The 21,469-nt window shown below is 34.1% G+C and overlaps 1 protein-coding gene and 1 pseudogene across 3 annotated transcripts; both read right to left on the bottom strand.

The window, feature by feature from the left end:
- Positions 1 to 1,166: 1,166 nt before the first annotated feature.
- On the bottom strand, positions 1,167 to 1,441 carry LOC105941729 (small ribosomal subunit protein eS27-like; annotated as a pseudogene).
- A 67-nt stretch (positions 1,442 to 1,508) lies between these two features.
- Positions 1,509 to 20,741, bottom strand: MYL1 (myosin light chain 1). Of its 3 annotated transcripts, none has more exons than XM_004576870.2 (6): positions 10,146 to 10,267; positions 9,397 to 9,421; positions 5,022 to 5,165; positions 2,549 to 2,722; positions 2,064 to 2,141; positions 1,509 to 1,565 (listed from the first exon to the last, which is right to left on the bottom strand). In XM_004576870.2, the coding sequence occupies exons 1-6, from the start codon at positions 10,146 to 10,148 to the stop codon at positions 1,537 to 1,539; spliced, it is 453 nt and encodes a 150-aa protein (XP_004576927.1). In that variant the 5' UTR covers positions 10,149 to 10,267; the 3' UTR covers positions 1,509 to 1,536. The 3 variants fall into 3 exon arrangements, with proteins under 3 accessions (XP_004576927.1, XP_004576926.2, XP_058520931.1); XM_004576869.2 differs by lacking the exons at positions 9,397 to 9,421; positions 10,146 to 10,267 and adding exons at positions 9,117 to 9,144; positions 20,625 to 20,741 and having other exon boundaries at positions 1,525 to 1,565; XM_058664948.1 differs by lacking the exon at positions 9,397 to 9,421 and adding an exon at positions 9,117 to 9,144 and having other exon boundaries at positions 1,525 to 1,565; positions 10,146 to 10,220.
- Between the last annotated feature and the right edge of the window lie 728 nt (positions 20,742 to 21,469).

Raw genomic sequence — 21,469 nt, forward strand, 5'->3', positions numbered from 1 at the left:
TCACCTCAGATTGTATTGTTTCTGTTAACATATTCCTGAACTTATCCAAGTCTCTTTTCCTGTAATATATGGTTAGCTTCATTATTAAATTTATTAGTGCTGTGCAGACTGCAGTTTTACTCTTTATAATTCACAAACACTGTATAATTTTAACATAACATTGAAGTTTCAAAAATTATTTTCATTGAGCAAGAAAATTAAAGCACTGTGACCTTAGTATTCCAGACTGACCAAAATTATTTATTGATTGATTTTTTAAAAGGTGTTCGTTGACTTCAGGTAGATAATAAGTAGTAGAGCTCGGGTCTGGGGTCGTCAGTGTTGTATTCTCTGGAACAGCAGCCAGTTGGTTTGTGTGGTATAAATACAATTCAGAGAAAAGCTCCAGCTCTATAGCAATTCAGGGAAGCCTTCAATTTTTCAATCTAGAATAGCCCAGATTATATTGTTTTTCTGAAGGATGGTAAACAAATCTGGATTGTTAGTCAAGGTTCCAGCCAGTCTTCTTATATAATGCTTGTTCTGTAAAAGAAAAAGGGAAATGCATTAGGTGTTTCCAGAAAGAAAACTCAGGGTGGTATCATGTGAGTGCAAAGGAAGAAGCCTAAAATGTACACTGCTCACTAGCTAAGCCATTTCCTACCTGCAAGATACGCCTTCCAAGTATTTCAAGAGTTGCAGTAAGGTTTTCTAGAGCAGTAGTTGCTGAAAAATTCATCAGTTTTTCAAAGACCTTACGTCCCTGCTTTTATTAGTGTTGTCCCCCAAATAAATTAATTAGCTAGTTTCTGGTTTGTTGAGTCTCCACTACATGATTGTGCTACAGTTTAAAAGATAGGGTTTAATGGACAGGATTTTACCTTCATATAAAAAGTAGTCTCTTCTGAATATCTCATCTGTAGGAACTGATGTTTTCAGTTAATATAAATAACGTTAAATGACAAAGCATCTTAGTTATATTTACAGCATTTAAAGTGAATTAACAGGTTTTTTTTTTTACCCATAGTCAAAGCATTTTGTAAAACTAACATCAACTTAGGAGAAAACTGCTGTATATATTACAAAATCAAACAAAATTACATTATCTCAGTAGATTCACTAGAATCACTGAGTTTGTGATAAGATTTTCTGTGACAAAGCACAAATTCATAAGGCTGGGTGGGTCACTAGATTTGCTTTCTTCTAAAGGAACAGCCTTCTGTGAGTCGGGCCTTTCTTCCTGAAGGCTGGCAGCACACAGGTGAATGGCCCACACAGAAAACCACTGAGAATGGCTGGGAACCGTGGTGAGCTAGTAGTAACCTGGACAGTGTACATTTATAAAGCAAGAACTCACACTTAGAATTAGCTGTTTCTTTCTTGGGTTCCTGTTTTCCTCCTTCAAGGAGGGATGGAGTAAGCCTTTGGTCAAAGGCTCGTTGGCCGCCTGGGAGCCCGGCATGTCTGACGCACTTTGACCTGTTCCTCTAGCAATAGCTTGCAAGCACTGAGAGTTTTTGATTTAAAGGGGAAACAAGTACATACCTGGACACTCCTTTAGATAGACATGATGTGCTTGACAAAAGCTGGAGGATTAAAACAATCTAGAGTTAGAAAGTAAAACTTTAATAAAAGAAACGCTTATTAAGTTAGCTTAATCCTAATTTCTAGAAATGGCAGTAAAGTTTAGTTTTCTACAGTCCATACAGCCCACAGTTATTAATACCAGATTTCAGACCTTTGTTTAAGTTTTGTAAATTGATATTTTGAATAAATGTGCATACTGTAGTTAAAGTTTTAAACATATAAAGTATATGTAAAATGCAAATATATTTTATTTCAAATGTGTGCCTTGTAGTGGCATACTCTAGACATTGTGTTTTACTTTTCTAAACTAATAATTTATCTTATGATGCTGCCAGAACTTTACACAGATGTATCCTTATCCTAGTACCACAGAGAATATCATTATATACATATATATGCAAATATATATATGAAATGAAGAAGAAAAGAAGTTGTTTTAAGAGAAGTTTATCACCCAGTTAAGAGTTGCTGAGTTCACCAGCACATATTGATCGAACCTTCATAGTTGATGCAACCATTGGAGTCTTCTTGACCTGCCAGCAGAGTTTCCACTTCCTCCTCCTTCATCTTTTCACCTGATAAAAACAAATTCTTCATTCGGAAAGAAGGCCAGGGAATATTTTCAAAACATACAGCACAGACAATCAGTCCCATCCTCCTGGAGACTGGTTAAACTCCTGGGATACTGGAATTGTGATCTTCCCTTGGCTCTTAGTAGACTGTCAATAAATTGGTTTTGCATGAATGGGTTACATGAAAGTATCCTTGACTATCCAAGCTGTATCCTAGAGGAACTATAATGCTTTACTTATCTCCCCCAAACAAAGTTACTATCAATGAGGCCAATTGAAACAATCATGAAAACTTCTGACTCTTATTTATTCAGCTTTCCCCTCTTCCTATTTTGCTTCTAACATGACTCTCCTGACATACTCTTTCCTAGGTATTTTGTCCTATTTAATGCACTGAAATGCATTATTACCCAGGGTGGCCAGAACATGGCGGAGTTCAGCACCCATGACTGTGCCATTGCCTTCCTTGTCAAAGACACGCAGACCCTCAACAAAGTCTTCATAGCTGCCCTGGTCCTTGTTGTTGGAAATAGCTTGCAGCATGGGGAGAAACTGTTCAAATTCGATCTTCTTGGCATTCATCTCTGGAAGAAATTGCAGTTTGGAGAGTTATTAGTCAGTATAAAACACCATCTCTGAGTCACAAATTAAGCTTGCAAGTTCATTTTGGATCATCTTTTCAGATCTTTATACATCTTAAACCGCAGTTGATAAATTACCATAGTGACAAAAATAAAGCAATATCATCAGCTCTGGTGTCCCAGGGTCCAGATGAATTTTATTCTCAAGGTACCATTTATGACTGTGAGACAGGCATGTTTGTTAACCCCTTTGGGTATTAAAAGTTCATCTTTAACACAAGTGTCATTACAAGAATTAAATGAGATAATGCATGCAAAACTGACTAAAATATTTGGGACAGAATAAAAGAAATAATTTTGGGGCAGAGTGAGTGATTAATATGTATTAACTGCTATTCCATTAATATTTTGGATTTAATGTATTCCACAAACACTAGCAAATCAATACAAAGATGTATTGAGACAATAGATCCACTAACATAGCATAACATTTAGTGTACATTGGACTTAGTCCTAAGGTTTTTATAGCCATCAGTTTCTTTAATTTTAAGTATTTTTTAAAAACAAAATTATTTGGAGAGTGAGTGAATCAAATATTCTCTGATCTCTTGACTTCTGTATAATTTAAAGGCTTGGAGATAATAGACCTGTTTTGGCACCTTGTAACAAAGTACATCTAATTCAGAGCGTAAGTATAAAGTAGACTATCCAGAAATATGCAGATGGACAAAATTAAGTGCTCCCCAAATCAAATCAACTCACCCAAATCAAATCAACTCAAATCAAATTAATTGACTAATCTCAAAAAGATAAAGCTTGAATGTGGATAAATGGACATTAACTTAGTATGTTTTGGAGATGGATGGTTGGTAAGTTAGAAAATGACATTCAAAAGGAAGTTGGCCAGTGACACCTTTCTGGCCTTTTGTCCCAAGGCCAGGTACCATGAAACCAGGAATTTTCTTTGTTTATGGAGAAACAACTTTGAGGGGAACCTTTAAAAGATGCTTTCTCCACCATTGATATGGGTCTCTTTTTCCTCCACTTCTCCTGCCACTACGGCAGGGGGTAAGGGTCCTTTCTATCTCAGAGCCCCCTCCTGTCACTAGGACGGGAGTCTCCTTTCTCAGCTTTTCTAATAAATCTTGCTTTAAAACTAAATAAATAAATAAATAAAGTTTGACTTATAGCTCTCATCCTGTCAGCTGCTATCTGTATGATTTAACTATAAACTTTCCTCCAAAAAGTGAAATCTGAGGAAAATTACAGAAGACAGATCTAGAAGTATGATTTTTTTCAAATTGCTTTTGTTTTTCCTTTTTGATCAAGAAAGTTTTCATACATTTTCAATTATCAAAAAAATTTTGTTTTCCTTTTCTCTCTTTGTTTTTTCCTAATGACAAACAGCTCAAGTGTCTACTTGAGAAAACTTTTCAATTTTGTGTTCTATTTTTTTGTAAAAAGTGAAATTTTCTATCAACTATTATACTTTGCCAATGAGCCATTAGAATTAAAAAAAAAAGGTAATTTCTTTATTACAGCCCACTAGCTGGATTTCTGTTTTGAGGCAATGGCTTCTGCAATGTTGGCACTTTTGTATATCACTGATTTTTGTTCCAGGATTTATCTCAGTGATGAATACAGATTTGGTTAGGCTGTTTAAGGTTTTGTAATTCTTTAGAATTAGAAAATATTCTTATGAAGACATCATGTTGTCTTTTTTTACTTAAGATAGTCAAGGTTATTTTAAGGTGGCAACAAAAACAGGGAATCATGGGTCAGAGTTTAGGGGCCAAGTCTGCAAGTTCGTCAACTGCTTCAAAGCATTACATTTTATTTTCACAATTTATGTCATAAAACAGATTTTGCCTGATGAGTCCTGTTGTATTTACTTTATGTTTCTCACAGAATACATTGTATGTTAGCCATATGTCTGTCTGTCAAAATGTCCCTTTGACTTTAAGGTTTTAAGACTAGAATAAAATATGTGCCAGTTTGGATATTATTTCATAATCCTTTAAATCATGATTATTTGATATGATGATGCTAGCATTACCTTACTTCCTTTTATTAGCATGATACAATGTCATTTCTCAAAGGAAAATTAACTTATTTTAGAGGGAAAAGCTGAAATATGAGATGGCTAAGAGTCAAAATTGACCACCATCAGGAGCAAACTGAGCCCTATTATGTGAAATGGATTTCTTGGTCTCTGTCAGTTTCTCTTTCTCTTTCATGCATGTGCACACACTCCCAGGCACACATGCTTCCCTTCTATAGTCAGAAAAACTGGTGAGTTTACCTTCATTGCTAGGATTTCCCAGAACCTTCTTCACCTCTGCATTGGTCGGGTTTGTGCCCAGAGCTCGAAGGACATCACCAACCTGACTTAAGGTGATCTTGCTTTCACCTGTTCTGTCAAACAGGAGAAATGCCTCCTTGAATTCTGCAAGAAACAAGAAGCATTAGTGTGTTTGTTCCTTCTTGTGACCTGTTAATTCACTATAGCGCCATAAGGCATTCAGTTAACACTCTGCTCAGTTTTGTGTATTCTGTCAACTCTCAAGGCATTGTTTTTGGACTCTTTCAATTTCAAAAATGATTGACAAACTCTTCTGAAATTATTTAAAAGTAACATTTCAAGTTTCTAATCTTATTGATAAGACATGTTATTAATATGACATTGATCATATTTATTCATATTTTCTTTGCCTGCCTACCTAGAACCTGAGACTGTTTTAAGGATTCTGAGATTTTGAGAAATCCTAACTATTTCTTATATAGTTAGAGAGTATATTATAATCTCAAGAAAATAAATTTTCACTGAGGTTGTGTTATGTTAGATTAATTAAAACTTCTCAAATGATACAGAGCCTTTTTGTATGACATTGTCACATATAGAATTTAAATATTTTTATATAGAAAATACTTGAGGTATGAATTTCCTTGGGTCTTCCATTAATTAGCTTTTTTTCCCAGAAATAACTTCTTCATCTGAGGAAAAACACATAGGCAAGAAACCTGTAAGTTGTGTGGTATTATTAACCTTTCACTGTATTAGTCTTAGAGTCATCTGATAAAATCAATCCGAAGACACAAATATTTATTTGGATGTATTGATATAATAATCTCTATATTTGATTCTTTTTCAGACAGTACGTAGAATGACATACTGCTCTATCAGATTTGGAATGTTTAAAATTTCTTTTAAAATTCACATGGAAACATTATACTTTTTTATGGGTTACCAAGCAATGCTTGGTATGTGTATGTGTTTCCATTATGTAATATTTCAATTTGGGTAAGCCTAATGATCTCTTCAAATATTTATTATTTCTTTGTAGTGAGTGGCAAAATTGAAAACTTCATCTATAGCCATCCGTTGTGTAATAGATCACCAGAATTTTTCTTATATAACTATAACTTAATATTCATTGACTAATATCCTTACTACCTCAGCCTCAGCTTTAGAATTTAAGTATATGTTTTTAATTTTAAAAAGTTGAAGATAGTTGTAGATTCACTTGCAGCTATAAGAAGAAATATAGGAAAAATCTCTTGCATAATCTTAGTTTCTTCCAGTGATAACTTTTGACGAAATCACAGTTTATCATTTCAATCAGGATATTCAGATTGACAGAATGCATGAATCTCAGTAATATTTCCTCAACAACATCCAGAAAACCCACTTGCAGAATTGGTGGAGGTGAAAACATTCTTTTTAGGTTATCAGGCCAAGAGATGTCATAGCTTGTTCAGTCATCTACCATATTTTACTATCCCTCCCCCTCTTCGTCTAAGATGGCATTGGACACTATATTCACCATTAGCTATATACCATGATACCTTTCCTCACTAAAATTTCCTCCTCGAATTCTGTGTAGTTTGAGTAGGACAGATCGTTTCCCTAATCTAAAAATCATGCCACAGGCATTATGGAGCCATTAGTTCAATATTATTTTTCATTCTTCCAAGGGACATGTGAAACCAGACTGTTCTTGTTACTGGCTCCAGGCTTTCATGCAGACTGCTCAGAGGGCTCACAATTACCCTGGGGAGATGCTGATGTAGAAATAGGATTTTATGGGCTGTAATAGAATCACTCTGACATTAAACCTTGTCATGATTTAAAGGCAGAGGCCAGAAAATATTGTTCTTTTCCCTTCAGCTTATTAACCCAGGGCTTACTGACTGTCTTGAAGAGTCTGGAACATGGGCTGGCAAATTACTTCACTGAGTCTGTCTGTAGTTGTTATGAATAAAGTTTGATTGAATAAAGCCCATTCATTTATGTGTTGTTGGTGGCTGTTTTCACACCTTGTATAATGGCGATTTTAGAAGCATATACCAGAATGACAAGAAGGGAGGCTCCAGAATGGTATTATTTTTACAGAGGCTATACTGCCAGCAAACCTTAACAGATTTACCTCTTGGTCCTGTAAGAAAAGACTTATTGACCTTTGGAACGTATAGGTAGCTGCCAACTATGTCTCTTCAGCAGTGAACTGTGACTAGTGGAATTGAGAAAATGGGTTTTAAATTTTACTTAGTTTTAATTAGTTGAAGTCAGAGTAACCACAAGTGGCTGGTGGCTGTTCTATAGATCAACACAGGACTCAACACATTTACAAAGCTGTAATGTTCTTTTTTCCTCTCTTTCCTTCCATCCTGTGATATATTTAAATAGGCAGCCAAGTGACAGTTCTTTAACAGAATAGTCTTAAGTGGTCTTCATTCCAGAAATTGTAAAATTTTTATTTAATTAAAAATGTTTACATTTGTTTTCCTGACATGAGAGAAACCCAGTCTGGCATTAAAGTGTTTGCTCAATTTGCGTGTTTATCTAAAACCTATTTCACATGAGGGAAAATAGGTTTAATGCTCAAGAGTAAGTCCTTCTGTTTCTGCAAGGAGTTTTGTTCTATTGCATGAGTGGCACTGAGGATTATAGCAACTGATAATGCAGCATATTTGTAAGTTTAAAGGATGTTTTTTTAAAAAAAAAATCAAGCAAAATTGTAGTAGAATCTACTCATTTTTTTTCCATTAAAAAGTACCTTGCAATACATTCAGATGATTTTTTATTCAGATAATTTTGTGTTATGACTTACCAAACTAATCTGACTACATGAAGCCATTAGCTATAATGTAGATTTGTCAGAATCTGTACTAAAGCAACTATTTTTTTCTTAATTTATGTCCGAACAATGACATGTATTATCCTGAAATAGGCTGAAGAATATGTGCTCCTTTAAGTAGAGAATGGAGTTTCATTATCCACCTTAATTTTTTGTATTTTATGCATTTTAGTATATGTGCTGTCGAAGTGAGCACTGTATTTTATACGTAATAATATAAATTATATACATACATTAATTGTGAAGTGTTTGGAGTCTTCTAGCTACAATTTTTTTATGTGAGAATTTTTCAGCAAATTCAATACCAGATTTTGACTCTATCACTAATTATTTGGAGCCCTTAATTAAGTTGCATTGCCTCTTTGAGAGTCAGTCCTGCATCTCCATGGAGAGTTGGATCAGGATACAGTTAACATGCCTTCCGCAGTTGTACGATACGTTACTCCTTCTTCTTCGTATCTGAACTAACTTTGATTCTACAACTCATTGTAGCCCTCATTGAAATTATGTAGATTTGTTAATTTGGCAGTATTGTAATCAATTTAATTTTTCAAATTGAACAATTCAGACTTGTCAAGTCTCACTTTAGAAATTTGGTTATCAAATTATTATCTAAAGTCTATATCCCTTTTTGGATTTGAATATCAAATTACTATCTAAAGCATCTATTTTTGGATATGTTATATATGCAATACTGTATATTTTGTGAATATATTATTATTTGCAGATTATATAAATTATATTGACTTTATAATATTCATATAATTTATATAGTGTTATATCCTAATAACTATATATTAGCTATATATTTTATTTATTCATTCTATATGCATTATATACTGATAATTATATATTTGTATGATTTATAGCATTGCTTATACATTTTATAAATATTATATATACTAATCATATAACATATCCATAAAATATATATTCAATTACATATAACAATAATATATGTGTACTATATATATTTCTTTCCTGTTGCATCAGACTTGTTTTATTCAGCAGTCAATGAATTTAAGGAATTACTTTCTGGCATTTATCTTTTGTTTGCTTTAAGTTTTGACTGCTTATTATAAGTAAGGCTTCAGATTGAGCTAATTTATACTTAGAGTCATTGAGACCAATTTATATTTAGAGTCACAACACCAGTGGGGATAATTAGAAAGAGCTAAGCTCCTCCCAGGGGAGTTGGTTTTCACACATACCATTTTTATGAGAGTGCATGTATTAACCACTTGAACTTTTAAACTTACCATCCTGCTGTTCCTTAGAGAACTCGATCTGTTAAGAAAGAAATTGACCACAAAGAATATTTTAACTAAGCAAAAATGTCCTAATTTTAAAGTGTATCCAGCTCATTCCCTGAGTTATCTTCAAAGTACGCTCCAAAAATCAGCCTACTTTTCAGAGTTCAGGAATAGCTTGGACACTAACAAGCTGAGCCACAAAGTAACATGCTGTGAAGTTAAGTGATATTTCAGAAGAAGGCAGTACCCTGCCCACCTCTGCAGTACAGAAGCTCAATTCACTTACCAGCAATCTGGTCAGCACTGAAGGACTGTGGTGGTGAGAAAGAAAAAGAAACAAACAGCTAGTACTTTTTCAAATGCATTGACAGAAGTGCTCTCTGCTCTGACAATCTTTAGGAAGCCATGTGGATCTCATAGCATGGGAAGATTGAATATATTTGAATCTAGAAACATAAAAAAGCTATTGCAAAATATAATTAAGGAATGTCTTTCTGAATCTTCATCAGTGAATGAGTGATTCAATAACTGCTAAATCAAATACTTCATAAAATAATAGAATGATCTGTGGCATATTTAAGATGTGTCTAATAAGAGAGATTGTATTAAAAAGTATGGTTATGATGCATTAAAAATACCACTTTAAGTCTACTGTTTAGCCAATACATTTTTATATTAGCATTTAACACCCAGCGCATCAAGAACAGCTTCCTTGATTATATTTTAAAGTGCAATTTTTCATAGTAGTCATAAGATTTTAAAAATAAATTAGAAAAATATAAGCCTGATGTGATATGGCAAAATATAATGTTCTATCCTTTGAGTAAGATGCGTTTTCCAATTGGCATAACAGCACTAAACCACCTCATCTATACTCAATAAACTTGTCCAAAGGAAGAATAAGTAGCATGTAAAGATTCTACTCAATTTATTCTCTCCTTAGTTCTGTTTCTTGTCTGTCTTCCTTCTCAGTTAACTCAGATCCACGGTCTATGCCCTTGCATAAATGACAAACAGCTTTCTCATAGGACGCACCATGATGGAGCTGCCGGGCTGGGAAACAGCGGCGAAAGTGAAGAGTGAGCTGAGGGCTGCTGCAATCCCTGAGAGGAGTCCCCTCGCTAAGGCTTCCTTTTATTTCTGGGCAATCTGACCTCATCACTGGCATCTGATTTCAGAAGGAAGTTGCCACTCCCCTTGGAGAGTCCTTTAGCTTTCTTAGGGCAAAGGGAAAGAGGGATCTGTACCCTGAGGTCTATTTTTAGGAAACCAATACCCAAGAGTGAACAGCCATAGTGAGTGTGAGGCGTGTCAGTACTTTTATGGTCATTGTCTCCAAGTTTGTTGGTTGAAGCATCTACCTTTAAGAAGGGTATGTTTGCTTGGGGATGGAGAAACTCAGAATATCTCTGAAGACTCCAGCTGATCCCTTCCCTTGGTGAATTCTGTACTCTGCAAACTTCTGGTCAGCAAGTTTTGGTATTAATGAATCTTGGATGGAGCTGGTTTGGGGTTTCAAATAGCAGCTACCATAGAAGGAGCATCCTCTGCAGTTCTTGTCTGTTATGGTAAAGTTGAGTGGCCTTAAGAAGGCCTTGCACATTCTGTTTGTTCCTTAAGGGGCCCCCAAATGTCAGTCAGTGCTGTCAGGATTTCATAAATCCAAATAAAGACCACTCTTGCAAGTTGTTTTTTCAGGAGTTTAAGCCAGGAATGGTTTCATCTCCCTTTTTTTCTTTTTACCCTTATCTCTTGGTTTCCCGACACTGAGTTTAAGTATTTATCTTTCTCCTGAGTGTTATCTTTATAGTGATTGAATGGTCATATTTTGTGAAGTTCTAAGTAGGAAAGCTGGTAGACCATTATGCATAAATCTCTTCTCATTCTATACTTACTCTTTCTAAAATGGTACACAAATTCTTACCAGAACGTGTTGCTTTTGTTTGTTTTGTCCAACCCTTAATGGCCCAGTTTCTAGACTGAGACCCAAAGGAACCCAACAGAGGGGCTATGGAATATAAAATTGTTCATCGAAATTTAAAAATTCACTAAAGGATTGGCCAACAATGGGTTTTCCTGGTAGTTTACCTGAAATTAAGAAGCAATGCCACTCCTCAAATGGAAAATGTGGTACTGGAGAAGATTACTCCTAGACATATTGATCTGTTTTCTGCATATTTAAATCAGCTCCTAGGCATAGAGTATGTTCACTGTACTATTTCAATAACTGTTAGTAAGGGAATGATCACAAAAAACATGAGATTTTCCATGCTAGAAAGATACGTTGTAAGGAAAAGAAAAGACAAATACTTTGTAGCTTCTCTATAGACTATTCTGAAAGAAATTAATGTCTAAATTCGTATTACATTTGGCTCAAATTTTATTAAGCAGTCAAAAAGTCATATGTTCTTGTACCAAATTGAGCACTGGAAGTATTATTTTTAAGTGATTAGTACCCAGGTTATTGTACCTTCATAAGTAAACTGATACTTTGATGTTATTATAAAAAAGAATTGAATGAAAAAATTAATTATCTTTCTAGTTTTTAATTTTTCAAAAATTTTGAATCATTATGGAAAAATAGAAGAGAATGACATTAAGTAAAAATTTGTAACCATTCATAATCATGTAATTTGGAATCTTTTGAAATGCAAATTCAGGTCTTTTGAGCAGAACACATTTTCTTTGTGCTGTTTTTCAGATTTGTAATCATGTCATTAAATTTGACTTGCGCTATGAAGCTAGCACATTATCTGTAGCAGAGGTAATAACTGTAAAATTGACCACTGAAGTTGCCGTACTCGGTAGACATACTTATCAATTTCATGTTTCATACTTTTTTCCAGGTAGAAAAATGAGTCCTTTTATACCATATAAAATATGGTTAGTTGAATCAAATCTGTTGGGTAAAGTGACATTCCTAGCCACTTGGATATCATGTTGCGATTATGATTATTTAAAAAAGAAACAATAAATTACAGGCAATTATCAAACTGTTTTAGCCTAGTCTTTCTCTCTGTATGTCACATGGAGAAGGAGAGTTCAATTTCTTTGAATCTTCTGAGAGTTGAAAAGAGATTTGAACATGTTCTCTGAAAATTATAGAGAAGCCGTAAAACATAGCCTAGTCCAGAGGATAAACTGTAGTTTAAAAGGTAGAAGGTCTGGATTTTCATAGTATATGTGGGGAATGTAGTTTAAACTCAGGTACACTTTAATAAATGATGGAGCCTCTCTTTTTTTTTCTTAGTGTTATAATGATGAAACTGTTAGTGCTTTGAATAAAGCCCTGATATGAATCCATACTGTTTAGCTGATTTTGATCTCAGTTTTTGTTATGTAAGAACTTGTTTTAAATGACTGATTTAAGTCTTATGTTTGGCATGCTCTCTTTTCATTTTTGTTGTTAGAAAATAAATATACTTCAGAACCTTAATAAAACCTCTTCCTCTTGAAAGAACCTTTTCTTTTCTATTTCCTACTAGCTACTTTAACCTACTATAAGTTCTTTGATCTTCTTAATTTAAATTTATGAAAATTTTAGGCCATTCTTGAAAGTCATGCATTCATGATGTGGACCTAAGTGTGAGCCTGTCCTTACCGCTCCCTTCTAAAGCTGTACCCCTGCCTTACTTTTAGGTTTTATGACAGAATTCCACACCATACCTTGTCTATGTGAGATGCTCAATAGGTTTCCATTAAATGAAAACTATTATACATTTCTGTGCTATATACACATATACTGTGTACACACACAAACACACACACAGAGCTTCTCAGGTAGACATAAGTTCCTCCTATAGAATACTTCATCTGTTATCAAAGAACCTTCTTTCTAAAGGAAGTAGAGACATGCCTATTCACCTTGAATGTCGCATCTCAAATACTTAGAACAGCCCATTACCTAGTAGGCACATTTGTTTTGAATTACTGAGGTGTGCACCTTTCTATTTAATACCTCCCTTAGACTTTAAGTAATGTTTATACATTGGACTCCTAATTTCTCACCTGTCCATTTTTTAAACCTTTTGATAACGTTAATTTGCATACTTATCTTAGATTAAGACAGCTACATTCCACACTTTTGTGGTTCATGTAAGGATATGGTGTTGGGTTTTAGGTAGGTTATAATCTGCAAGCTACTATTATTAGAAAGAATTTTTATTATGTTTATAGATTCTTTTTAACTTCAAGAGGCATCTTTATAATAATCATAAGATATGGTTAACTCAAGATAAGGAAATGTTTGGAAATTAAAGGATTTATAGGAAAAAATTCAAAGAATCAAAACATTCTGAAATTAGTACTTGTTAAGTTTTACCAAAAGAAAATCTATAATTAAAGATGGTGCAGGTAAAATGTAGGAAAATGATCTAGGAATGCACATGGACAACAATCTTCAAAGAATCTCGTAATTCCAGTAGGATACAGTGAGGATGTAAGTGAGCTTTATCTAACATAAACCAGTTTTCCATTAACAGAACATTGCTATATGTTCTCTCATATATTGCTTGCCAAAGAGACCAAAGACCTGTATGGTTTTCACTGTTTGGAAAATTTCAACTTAATTTTCCCCTATTTCACAGAATTTCCAAGACTCACTTGTAAAAGACCAGCAAAAGTACCATTTTGCAACTCAGAGTTTTGTACTTCAGAATAATTTACTTGTCATGGGAGATAAATGCATTTTTGACCTCAACAAAAGATTTATTGAGATTGTTACTGTTAAATAGTACAAAGAGGAAATGATGAACGCTGAATATATGTTACTAGCACAGGTTATTTGTAACAGAAAAATATTTGTGGTTGGATTAGCAAGATTGATCTGGATGGAATGAAAAATACATAATTTTATGCTCAGGTGAGTTCTCATACAAATAGTCCCATAAAAACAAAGGTTGATGATAATTGGCTGGAAAATGTAGTGTATTTATCACACAAGAATACTACAAAGCCATAAAAAAGGAAATTTTGTCTTTTGCAACTAGATGGTTACAACTGGAAACCGTTATACTTAGTGATATAAGCCACTCCCCTAAAGACAAATATCATGTTTTCCCTTATATGTAATAACTAATCTAAAGAAAGCAAGAAATAGTGTATATATATATATATACATATATATATATATGAATGAGATTGGCATTTTGAGATATAGTCATTTGTCTAGCCTTAGCTTATACTCCTGAGTTACAGTAGGTTGGTTTTGTTTTGCTTGCTATGTGTTGATATTACTGGGGTAAGCCTGTGATTGCTAAGTGAACTAAGAATAGGAAGTTGTAAAAATTAGGGAAAAAAAAGAAGGCAAGTGGGTGGGAATCCAGGCAGGAAGTAGGGTAGGGTAGGAGATATTGCTATGCTCCTAAATCAGTGTCTTGAAATATGTCAAATCTGTTCACTTGATAGAAATTACAAAGTGAAAAAAATGTGAGTTATTAAGCAAACAAAATTCAAACCTGAAAGAACATATGTCTAAGTGAATTTTGATAAAATTTTAGAACGCTACCCAACTCCACAGCTTTTCAGTTTTCTTGTGATTACTTGATGAATACCTTTAACATTTCTTGGGAATCGTACTTTCTTTCGTGCATTTATTGTAATTTCTTACAGACTTTATTTTCTTCCTTCCTGCACATATTTTTTTACAACTGTCAGCGTTACTAAAATCTTTGTATATGTTTTAAGCAAATTATAATGATCTGCTTTTCCTTACCAGTTTGGAGTATGAGTTCCTTTTTGTGCAACGAGAATACATGAGTATTGGCATTGCCATTCTGGAACCATCAAGTCTTTTGATGTAGTAGAATGGGAACTGAGTATCTTGTTCTGTGTCTCTTATGGCAAAGTATGCCCTTTTTGGCTAACTTATCTGAGTGTGATTTCTGTAATCCAAAAAATTACATTGCATGATTTCTGAGTTTACTTATTATCTTATTATTCTATATTTTTTCCTGAAATTTTCTTCCAGTGGAAAGTAGAATCTACCACATTGACTTTAGCTTTTTTTTTTTAACAGAAAGGGCAGAATACCTAAAAATTCAGATAGATAACTTTATTATGTAGTTTACATATATAAACAACATATAATTTCATAATGCCATGTTTCAGACAGTTGGAATTTTTGTAAGTAGGAGACAATATGCTATTGAGCACTTAAAGAACATTTGTGGCTCACTATCATTAATTTATGTCCAGAATTTTCAGGATTTATCATACACATAATTTAAGCTTTAACTAGAATAATTGAAGACACTACTACTTTTAAATCGTAGTTTTTACCCTCCAAATTCTGGTTTCAGATGATGAACTGTAGAAGCTGGTATAGAAACAAACTATATTCATACAAGTATTGCTGTGTGAGGAGAAGCAGAAGAAAGTGTAGTATCAGCAGACTAAATATAATCCTTTCCATAATTCCCATGAGTCAGATGGTGCTTAATACTGCATAATTATGGAACGACTTCTAAAGACAACTTGCCAGGGGGTTCATTTGCAGAACTGAAATGTCAGGAGCTATTTTTGGCACTGTCACTTTGTGGTATCCTTGTCTTGGAAAGATTTCCTTACCTTTCAAATTTGAGAGTTCTAATGTCTATTAATTGTTGAAAGTATCTCTTCCTTTCCAAACTACATTTTGCTTTGAAGAGACATTATTCATATAATTCAAAAGACATTTGCAAAATGCCCACTTTCCACTCTGTCCCACCTGCTTTCTTCTTAAATAACAGATGTTTCTAAGAAGAAATGCAATACCCATGTCTAATTACAGCCTCAAATAATTTTAACATTACAACTGGCTAATATTAAAATTGTGTTAAAACAAACTTGTTCTATTGGGGAAAGACTGAATTTTAAATGGAGTCCTGAAATTGCGTATCAAAAACTTAGAAACAACTTTAAAATGTTTTCAATCATTTCTTCTAATTTGAAGCTATTTGTGCTATTTTTCTTGCTCTTACCCTCTGAACTACCTAAGGATGAAGTTTAATCTTATTCAATATATGACACTGTATTTTAGCATGCCACTCCAGAGAATATTTGTTGGGATTCCTAGTTACTTATTAGTGAGCAAAACACAGAACTTATACTATGCTCAGGATGATAGCCTCAAGTTGAAATTGGAATGTTGTTTTTGGTATTTGTGTATGTTTAATTGAACAAAAATGAAGATTATTTCAAAATTTAATCAGCTTCACTGTACTTAGCAGCATTTGTTTCATAACCATATTCATGATCTGCAGGAAGCTGGACCAAAATGACTAGGTGTCATGGTAAGTTCCTAATTGTTCACTCTCCATCTGTGACAGACAGCACCTAATTTGTCTGCAACAGGTGCCAGGATAGAGGAGAGCTGAAGAGAACCAAACCATTTTGAGCTGCCAAGGTCAAAGTCTTGTTGGACTTGCTCCATGTGTGTGCCTGTCACCCTCCCCCCTTTTACCGTTTAGTGCAATATAAGAACCATCATACCTCATGCCCTTAGAAACAGCAACTTACGCTTCATAAACTTGACTTGTCTTATGATGCAGTTAACACAGTGGACTCTGCATTTGGCCTACATCCTAGTTACATCACTTTTACTTGTTTTTTTTTTTTTTTTTATCAAATTCAAGCACTTAACCTCATTTATGCCCAGTTTCTTTACCTGCAAAATGAGAATAAAAACAATGGAAGTGAAATGTTCTGAGGATCAACTAAGATAATGTGAGGGTACTTAAATATGTTTATGGAAAAGTAGGCTTAATGGATAGGTTTATCTTGGTGCAAAAATTTTTGAAATCTATAAATACTTTTCCTATAATTTATTTTTTTCATGAATGCTTTGAGGAGCTATCATATGCCTGAATTGCAAAACTTCTTGGACTAAAATAAGTTTATTTGAACTGCATGTTCTGTGAGTTTTTGCAGTACGTCTTTAGAGAGCACAGTGTAAATGAAAATTGTAGAGCTTTCAAATTCTTTCATAGTGGATGACCTCACTTGATTTTCCCTTATAAGTAAAGCTGGGTTTAGATAAGCCATGTTACAATGAAGGAAAAAATGTATAGATTGCCACAAATAATCTTAATTATTTGTCTCGATTGACTACCTATCAGTAAATATATTTGAAAATACTAGATTTCTACTTCAGCACTTAAAAGGTTTAATCCTTCACATTTGTTGCTTTCATACTTATTTCGGATAGAGTTTCTGTCAATGCATTTTTGTTATTACTACCATTTGTAGTATTGCCCACAGTATTTAATCAGACTTGACCAGGTGGTGAATGCAGTGAGAATAGAAACTGAAGCAACACAATGAGATACACAACGGAAAGCTCTGACACCTCACAGCAGTTCTGACATATGTGCTGGTTAACACATGCATCATGCAAAAAAGAAATTCACATACACACTGAAGATTTTAAAAATCTAAGCACAGCTCATTCTTTGTTTTTAATATTTCATTTGGTTATACCTTTGGGCAATTAGTATTAATTCTTGTGTTTACATCTAGCATCAAACTCATTGGGGTTTTAATTCCATCTGTTGGGATTCTGTCGAGCAGTGTTCTTTCAGTCTGGGCATGTTGTCAGATCAGTCTCTGGAGACAAAGAACACTCACAACCACCAAGGACAGTAACTTGAATGTTTAAATATCAGCTGTACTTTGTGTTTGAAAAGGGCCCTCTTAGGATATGTGAGGAAAGGACAGTAGACAAACATTCTCCGAGAGAATATCAAAAATTTTGTTGAAACAACTTGCAGAAATATTCTAAACCAGAAACCAATAAGCTAGAAAATCAGATTGGGAAAAAATTTAAGAAACTGATCAAATTAATTTATGATATTGTTCAGAGTATATGTAGAATCAAATGTGTGACTATTCAATGTGGTATACTGTAAGATGGAACACAGATATTAATTTGGCAGTTGTTATATCCAACAAAAGCATAGTTGTATTTAAACTCCAGCATGACTCCAAGTCTAAAGGATAGCAGAATTTCTGATGTTAGATGATTTGTGAAAGAAAACTTATAATCAGTTCAATTTTGTTCTTTATTGGGCTTTCAGAAAGCTAATAAGCACATAAAGAGCTCTATTAATTTCATTAAAGTTCATTTTCTCTGCATGAAAATAGTTTAACTTATATGAGGTAATTTATCTAGAAACATCATTAGGTGATATAAAGCACCATAGTATGCAGTGTTTCAATGCATATTTTTATTAGCACTGTTACCCCACTGGGAAGAAATTAAAATTTTTGAAAGTCTCAAGTTGTACCACATTTTTTTGGTTGTGCATTGATTTTACATTGATGGATGAAAATCATTTAGGCCATTTAAATTCCTTTATGAAAATATGTTAGTTTCAATTTTTTTCTGTTAGGAATAGTCCTTCTGGATGAATGTAATTTCTTTTTGTTTCTTCAAGATTCATTCAACTCCTCTTTTGATTGATGTCCATTTCCAGAATTGACCACTTCTGTTGTTCTCCCATGAAATAGTGCAGGTGAGGCACAGCCAACTCTGCAGAGGCTCTTCTGGAGGATTTCCTTCCTTTGCTTACTCATACTAGTTCATACTCTGTTAATCCTTGATACAAGAGAAGGATAAAGCTATTTTCAAGAGTTGGAGAAAGCACCACTTCTGTGCAGTCTGTGACTAAGTAACTACCTATTCCTGTTTTTAAAAAGTTCTCTTTCATCTTTTCTTGGAGACTTCTCACCTGTCAAATTAAATTTTTATTTATTTACTTATATAGTTCTGTGGGGAGAAAAATTAATGCCTGTTTTCATTAATGGTATACTTCTTTTTCTTTGTAAATGAAGAAGACATTGTTTGCAATAAAAAGACATGATATTGTCTTATAAATCACCACAAATATATGGAGAGGAGTATCTCTTGACACTTATTCATATCTCTAATGTTACTTTAGTGAGTTAAAAAGTAGGGACAGTCAGAATTATTGTAGCAACAATAATCACACTTGTTAAGTAATATAGTCAGTATCTGGGTATAAAGATACATCAGCCAGGTTTGCTGGTGATGAAGTATTTGGTTTTTTTTAAATAAACTATATACATACAACCCTTAGGGTGGAGAAACACTTATTTAAAGATCTGACATGTGTTTCAAAGATAACTTCATATAACAACAAACTAAAGATTAAATATTTCTGATAATCTATTTCTACTTAGGAATGTGAAGTTTGATATTTAACTGAAATACTATAAATTATAAATATTTCTGTTTACTTTTATTATGTATGTAAGGATGATCTAATCCAACTTAACAGATATTTTAAGAACCCTTGAATATATTAAACTAGCCTAGTAATTTCCATTATTTATCTAAAGGTGATATGTTTCAGCTAGTATTTTAGGAATATTTTTAAAAATACATAATGATATCAAAATAGCCAATTTTATAGGCTATTTAAAAGGCTCACAGTTGAAAGTAATCTGTGTTGTTAGAAAAGTTCAAATTTATTACCTACATAACATGGGGTGTGAGTAAAATGATCACCTCATAAGCAATTTTGCTTATTGGTTTCCATATAGGGAAGAGTTCAGTAGATGAGGATCTTAGCCTGTTCCTTGGACCAGTCAGATCCCAGAGAATGAGAATAAGGTTCACATTTGACGGATCACGTCATTGAGAGTTAACAGGCACATCCATTCAATCACTTTTCCCCAAAGGGGAGACAATCTTTTAGTGATTGAAAAATTTGATTATAGCAAAATGTTGACAGAAAAATCAATCACATTCTCCTTAGTTTAAGATCAGTATGCAAAGCTTAAAGGCGTATGCTACATACAAGCCATATAACCAACAAGTGTTACAGTATTGGTGGAATTAGTTTCATTTAGAAACAACTCACAAAATCATGAATCACATACTGCATATAAACAAACCAGATGATAGTTATGGTCACTGACACCCCTGAGTTCATAACAGTTTTTACACTGAGATCTCATTTATTGCTGCATCCAATTTTACTAAACAAAATTGAAGAGGGAATTAACTTGAATTACAAAACTCTTTCTTTAGATGAAATAAAGCAGCTGTCAAATAAGTATATCCAGGACAACTGGGTCATCAGCTGTTGTTAAAACTCTGAAGAAGTAGGTGCTAAAACTTGGTCTTTGCATTAACTTCAAAGTGAGGGACCAGTTTCCAAAGAGATTGTTTATAAGAAAAACAAAAAGCACTGGTTTAAATATTTGTAAATGCAACACCTTTACATTTGTACAATTTCCCCCTAAATCACACTTTGTCAATTTAGGAAAAAATGGAACCCAGAGAACAAACAATAGAGCAAGCACAGTTTTCCACATAGGTTACTATATGCCTGATAGTTTTTACTGCAATTGTATGTTAGCTTGTATTCTTTTAAAAGCCCATTTTCTTCTCTTCAAAGTTCCATGAGTATTGCCACTATCCTCTGAATGAAAAAAATAAGTCTCTTTGTCCTGGAGTTCCCTATTGTTGAAAGATGTTTCAGTGACCTAACCATTCACACAGTGAGTTACCTTGATGGCAGAGAGGTCAATTTTTTCTTCTTTGGGCTTGGCTGGGGCAGGTGCAGGTGCCGGGGCAGGGGCTGGGGCGGCAGCAGCAGGCTTCTTCACGTCTTTCTTTGGTGCCATTTTGTTTAAAAGGATAGGTTAAAAAAAAAAAAAGGAGGAGTTCCTCTAACAGAACCTGTCAAAATGATTCTTGGAAGAGAACTGTTGGTTCGGTTGATCCACAGCCCAGTGTCTTGAAGGTGGACCCAGAGTTAAGCGGTATAAGGGCATGCATATATATTTCACTTAGTGCCTAATAGAATCTTGACACATGCGGCTGGATTGGACAGTTCACCAGTCGAGGGGGATGGCATTCCGTCTCAGACTATAAATGGAATCTTTGGGTCAGGGCTTCATCAATTTTTTTAAGCTCCTTGGGCTTTTTTTTTTTTCCTCCCCACCTCCATGTATAAAGAAGAAAGACACAGGACAAAGCCAGCTTCAGATCCTTTGGTGACGGTAGAGTGACACACTTTTTCTTGGTAGAATTACAGTTCTGCTGAAGTTATAAATCTTTCCTTCCCCCATGCCTAGGGAACTTTACTCAAGGATTTGGTTTCAGCTTGGAATTTTGGCAGGGAGTATCACCAACTTTCATCCAGTTCCTTGCTCCTCCCTCCTTGCCATATTTGCGAGAAACTGTTGGTCAGCAAAGAGGAGGTAGTGCTTAAAAATAAAAAGCAGACGTATAAGGAAAGCCCATCGAATCTTAAAGTGGCTTCCCTTCTAGGGATGCACACACTCTAGGTCTCTCTGTATACTGAAGAAAGCTAATTCAACACTACTTCCTATGATTTACTACTTTTTTG

Source organism: Ochotona princeps, chromosome 5, assembly GCF_030435755.1.
Source record: "Ochotona princeps isolate mOchPri1 chromosome 5, mOchPri1.hap1, whole genome shotgun sequence".
Classification (NCBI taxonomy): domain Eukaryota; kingdom Metazoa; phylum Chordata; class Mammalia; order Lagomorpha; family Ochotonidae; genus Ochotona; species Ochotona princeps.